Source organism: Citrus clementina, unplaced genomic scaffold (genome assembly GCF_000493195.1).
Source record: "Citrus clementina cultivar Clemenules unplaced genomic scaffold, Citrus_clementina_v1.0 scaffold_6, whole genome shotgun sequence".
Taxonomy (NCBI): domain Eukaryota; kingdom Viridiplantae; phylum Streptophyta; class Magnoliopsida; order Sapindales; family Rutaceae; genus Citrus; species Citrus x clementina.
Genome location: NW_006262139.1, coordinates 13370971 through 13376394, shown reverse-complemented (window position 1 = coordinate 13376394; position 5424 = coordinate 13370971). Strand labels below are relative to the sequence as shown.

The 5424-nt window shown below is 37.1% G+C and overlaps 1 protein-coding gene across 1 annotated transcript; it reads left to right on the top strand.

The window, feature by feature from the left end:
- The first annotated feature begins 900 nt into the window (after positions 1-900).
- Positions 901-5137, top strand: LOC18038816 (cation/H(+) antiporter 20). The gene is made up of 3 exons (XM_006428979.1): positions 901-1083; positions 1529-2560; positions 3917-5137. Exons 1-3 carry the CDS (start codon positions 901-903, stop codon positions 5135-5137), a joined length of 2436 nt encoding a protein of 811 aa, XP_006429042.1.
- Positions 5138-5424: the final 287 nt, after the last annotated feature.

The following is a 5424-nucleotide window of genomic DNA, read 5'->3' as shown; positions in this document are numbered from 1 at the left end:
CTTGCCCTTGATCAATCTCCCAATTCATATTGTCGAGATTAAGCCTAATACTATTGAGTGATTGCTCTATTGCCTTTATTCTTAGGTTACTAGCTTCCTCATTGACTTGCTAAGTTGTTTCTCTGGCTATCTATATGACAACATCCATAATCAATGCGTGCAACCCTTGATCATTGCCATTGAGATGGTTGCTCCTTTAATTGTTTAGTCTTACCATGGTGACAGTTGAAGTTGTTCTGATACCAATTGATGATGAGAAAGCGTCAAAGATTGATAAATAAGAGAAGCAAGGTTTTTAAATTATGAAAATATTATTGAGAAATTTGAATGGACAAAACTAGGAGTTTGAGGCATTTTTACACTAACCTTAATCACTAGGAATTTACCAAAATAGTCAATCAAAAATATTATTCTATAGTAAAATTCTCCTAATCTAAATAAGGAAAACAAAACAAATAACACCCACATCTGATATCTAAAAAAAAAAAAATCCCGAAAGCAATAGGAAAAATAGAAAAATAACTTAAAACTACAAATGACCAAGAAAGAAATAAATTTTTTTGACTTGACCACAAGGCAACATGGTAATAAGTTTTAGTTCATCTCATCGCACGTTTCGAAACAATATATTACACACAAAAAATAAACATTTATAGCCCAAATTACCACCTCTAGAAAATGCATTGCCCATCCTACTCAACCATCCTACATTAAATAAAGATATTCACTAAAAATCATTTAATGGATCTTTAAATAAAGATATCCACTAAAAGTGGACTCCATTAAGAAAAGGAAAAATCACCAAACTTATGGCAACCTACCACCAAACCTTTTCCTCTATAAAGCCTTAGACATCTTCAGCTTTTAACTTCAAAAGGAAAATCCAGGTTTTAAGCAATCATGTTGCCTCCCAACATAACTAGCATCAAAACCTCGTCAGACGGTGTATGGCAAGGCGATAATCCTCTCAATTTCGCCTTCCCATTACTGATCATACAAACCACTTTAGTTCTACTCACCAGCCACTGTCTTGCCGTTCTCATCAAACCCCTTAGACAACCCAAAGTCATTGCTGAAATTCTTGTACGTTTCCATCTCCGTTCATCACAATAGTCATTATATAGAGTATTTCCGTTTGCAGACATCTGGTCAATAACTCTTTCTACAAAGAAATACTGGAAAACTTAAAATTTGATAAATTGTCAAAGAATTGCATAACAATACAATAAAGTTATTTTTTTCTTTTTTGGGTCTTCTAACCATATTAGAAGTTTAAGAAAATCTTATGTGCTTCATTAAAAATACTGCATCAACTTGTACTACTACCCAATAACATTATATTATGTGTAATTTATGTTACAAAGCTAACAGATATATAAGTTAGTAGTCATATTATTATAGGTTGGTTGTATGTATATCCAATGTACAAAAGATCTTTTCTATTTTAGAGAGTTCTCGCTAAAATTTGGACTTGAATTTTCTATCATATACTATTTTCGTGTTCTTGATTTGTGATTTTTTTTTTCAGGGTGGAATTTTGCTTGGCCCATCAGCTCTAGGAAGAAACAAAGAGTATTTGCACCTAGTGTTTCCTTCATGGAGCACTCCCATACTTGAATCATTAGCAAGCGTTGGCCTACTCTTCTTTCTTTTCCTTGTAGGCCTTGAGCTCGACTTGAGCTCAATCCGCCAGAACGGCAAAAGCGCTTTTAAAATAGCACTTGCAGGAATCACACTCCCCTTCCTCTTCGGAGCTGGAGTCTCTTTATTTCTCCAAAAAGCCGTCCACGGAGAGAACAAAGTAGGCTACGGTCAATTCATCATCTTCATGGGCGTATCCCTTTCCATCACAGCTTTCCCTGTACTTGCCCGCATTTTAGCAGATCTCAAACTCCTAACCACCCAAGTGGGTCAAACCGCCATGGCCTCAGCAGCCTTCAACGACGTTGCTGCATGGATTCTTTTAGCCCTAGCGGTTGCCCTGGCCGGCAAAGGCTCTGGCGCAGAATCCCATCATCAGAGCTCATTAATATCCATCTGGGTTCTCATTTCCGGAGTCGCCTTTGTAGCTTTCATGCTAATTGTTGTACGTCCTATTATGGACTGGGTTGCTCGCCAATGCTCATCTGATAATGTTTTAGTTGATGATGTGTACATTTGTTTAACTCTAGTTGGTGTTATGGTGTCAGGGTTTTTAACTGACCTTATAGGGATCCATGCAATATTTGGTGCTTTTGTTTTCGGGCTGACGATTCCGAAAGGTAGCGAATTTGCTGTGAGACTGATGAAGAAGATTCAGGATTTTGTGTCAGGTTTGCTCTTGCCGCTTTACTTTGCATCAAGCGGGCTAAAAACTGACGTGGCGAAGATCCGGGGCATCGAGGCGTGGGGACTATTGGTTTTGGTTATATCAATGGCGTGTGCTGGGAAGATTTTGGGAACTTTTGTAATGGCTCTGCTGTGTATGATTCCAGTGAGAGAGTCTTTAGCGCTTGGAGTTTTAATGAATACTAAGGGCTTGGTGGAGCTTATTGTTCTTAACATTGGCAGGGAGAAGAAGGTGAGATTCTCTTCTAATCTCGTGATAGTTTTATCACTTATTTTCTCAATTTATTAACCACTAATCACATAAATAAAATTTATTTAAAAGAAAATCATATTATGAGAGGATCCAGATATAAGTTTATTGGCATATGTCTCGCTATTTTCTTTAAAGAAAATAGCGACTGCACCTTTTTTGCGCACTATTTTTTGAATTTTAATAAATAGTAATGTTATAAAGTTAGAACATAAAATTCATATCATAAATGATGTGGCACTTAATGTGTTTGATGCTATAACTATCACATTAATAATAACATAAATAGTTAACTAATAACATCCAGCCGTAATTAATTAATAACTCATTATTCAACATACAAACTTTATATTTTTTCATATTTTATTAATTATCTAAAAGGAAGAGGAGTGGGCAAAACCACAAATTAACTTTTTTCGCTTCACTCTCAAGATCCGAACAAGAGTACATAGCCAAAGAGGAAAGAATTGAAAACTTTTTAGTCAAACACTTGAGGTTAGATTCTTCTTTTATACCTCAATTTTGTAATGTTAGTATTATTGTTTTGATAAAAACAATAGTAGCATATCCTATACAATTATAGTATAATTGTCTTTTGAGAGTTTAAATAAATACAATAATATCAGAGCTAGAGCCTAAATACGTACAATAACAATAGCACTGCTGAGTGTCTATATGTTAAGTCAACAAGAGGTCAATTAAGAGCCACGTTGGATAACAAAACTATTTCTAGACACTTAAGATGGTGGTGAAGTTTGCTCTGACGATTCTATCCGTGCACATATTCAGAACTGAATATGATTGTATGCGCATATTTGTTATGAGGGCACGGCTGTTATGATTGCTGAGATTTGTGTTTTATAGTGGCTCATTAAAATATTGTTCTTTCGTGTCCTGTCAGTTTCATCATCACTGTTAGGCTATAAACTCAATAATCAGCCATAAAATGATTGAAGTCTCCATTATTTTATAGTGGTGAAAGTCGAGGTCAAAATAGCTATAATTAAAAGTTTTGGGTTTTTTCAGACAAGCTAAAACATTTTTCAAAGCAATGTTGTTTTATCTTCATCCCTATTTAGTAAAATAATAATAATAATAATAATTAAAAAAGTAAAACTTGCATATGGAGTCTGTGGAGAAAAAATAAATAGATTTATGGATTGACATAAAGCTTAGGTAAAATGCTATATGCGTACTTAATGGTTACACGGGAATCATATTCGAAGTTTTGGATAATACAAATGATAAACTGCTAACGAAGGTGATGAAAATAAAGAATCAACAATAAATTGAAAGTTGGAAAAGTTAATTAAGGCGACTGCTTTTGCTTTACTGCAGGTTTTAAACGATGAGATGTTTGCTATTTTGGTCCTGATGGCGCTCTTCACAACTTTCATGACAACTCCAATGGTAATGGCCATCTACAAAACCTTTCGTCCACTCACTCCTCAAAATCAACGAGGATTAGAGCGACAATTGCCTGCTGCCAAGGACTCAAAAGATGAATTTCGAATCCAAGCATGCGTACATGGTCCTGAAAATGTGCCTTCACTCATCAAGCTCACAGAATTAATGAGGACTACCGAGAAATCGACACTCAAACTTTATGTCATGCGACTTGTTGAACTCACTGATCGCTCGTCTTCCATCCTTATGGTTCAAAAAACTCGAAAGAATGGCGTTCCATTCATTAATCGGTTCCGCCAAGGCATGTCACATGATCAAATTGTCACCTCATTTGAAGCATACAAACAGCTGCGAAGAGTGACTATTCGTCATTCAACAGCAATCTCGGCACTGTCCACCATGCATGAGGATATATTTCATGTCGCGGAGGCGAAGAGGGTGGCAATGATTGTCTTACCCTTCCATAAACAATGGAGAAGGGAGGGTGAAGAGGAGATAGCTAGGGTTTGCCACGGCTGGAGAGAGGTCAATCGGACGGTGCTACAGAATGCACCATGCTCGGTGGCTGTGCTTGTGGACCGTGGATTCGGCTTTGGATCTGATCAGACGGTGGCAGAACCAGCTGCTACCGCGCTGAAAAGGGTATGCATTATATTCTTCGGGGGACCAGATGATCGCAGAGCTCTGGATTTAGGTGGAAGGATGGCAGAAAACCCAGGAGGTAAGGTGACTCTCGTAAGGTTCATCGGTCAAGCTAGTAGGGCGGCAACCAGCAGCATTGCTGAGAGGCCAACATCAGACATAAGTACAGAGAATGGCAATAGCTTCTCAAGAGAGAGGGAGCTGGATGAGGCTGCGGTGGACGACTTCATGAGGAAGTGGGGTGGATCGGTGGAGTATGAAGAGAAGGTGATGGCCAACGTGAAAGACGAAGTGCTAAAGATAGGGCAAATTAGGGATTATGAGCTTGTTGTAGTTGGGAAAGGAAGGTTCCCATCAACTATCGAGGCAGAGCTTGCAGACCATCAGCCTGAAAATGTGGGTTTGGGACTGATCGGAAACATTTTGGCTTCATCAGATCATGGCATTTTTGCATCTGTGCTTGTGATCCAACAACATAATGCAGCTGACATAAATGAGGCTATTGTGTAAAATACGTTTCCCGACAAGAATTATAGTACACTAAAATCTCCATAATATCTCTCTATTATGATACTTTATATCAGGATAACTTATACATATATATATATATATATACTGATGCACACACACATTTATATATACATGTATGTATATATATGTTAGACCGAAGAGATATCTAATATACTTAAACAAGTTTATAAATCATCATTTTGGGCCACTTAATGCTTGAATTGCATATATCAATGTCAAACTCAAATCTTTCTCTGTGCATACGAATAAAAATTGATCCACAGAAA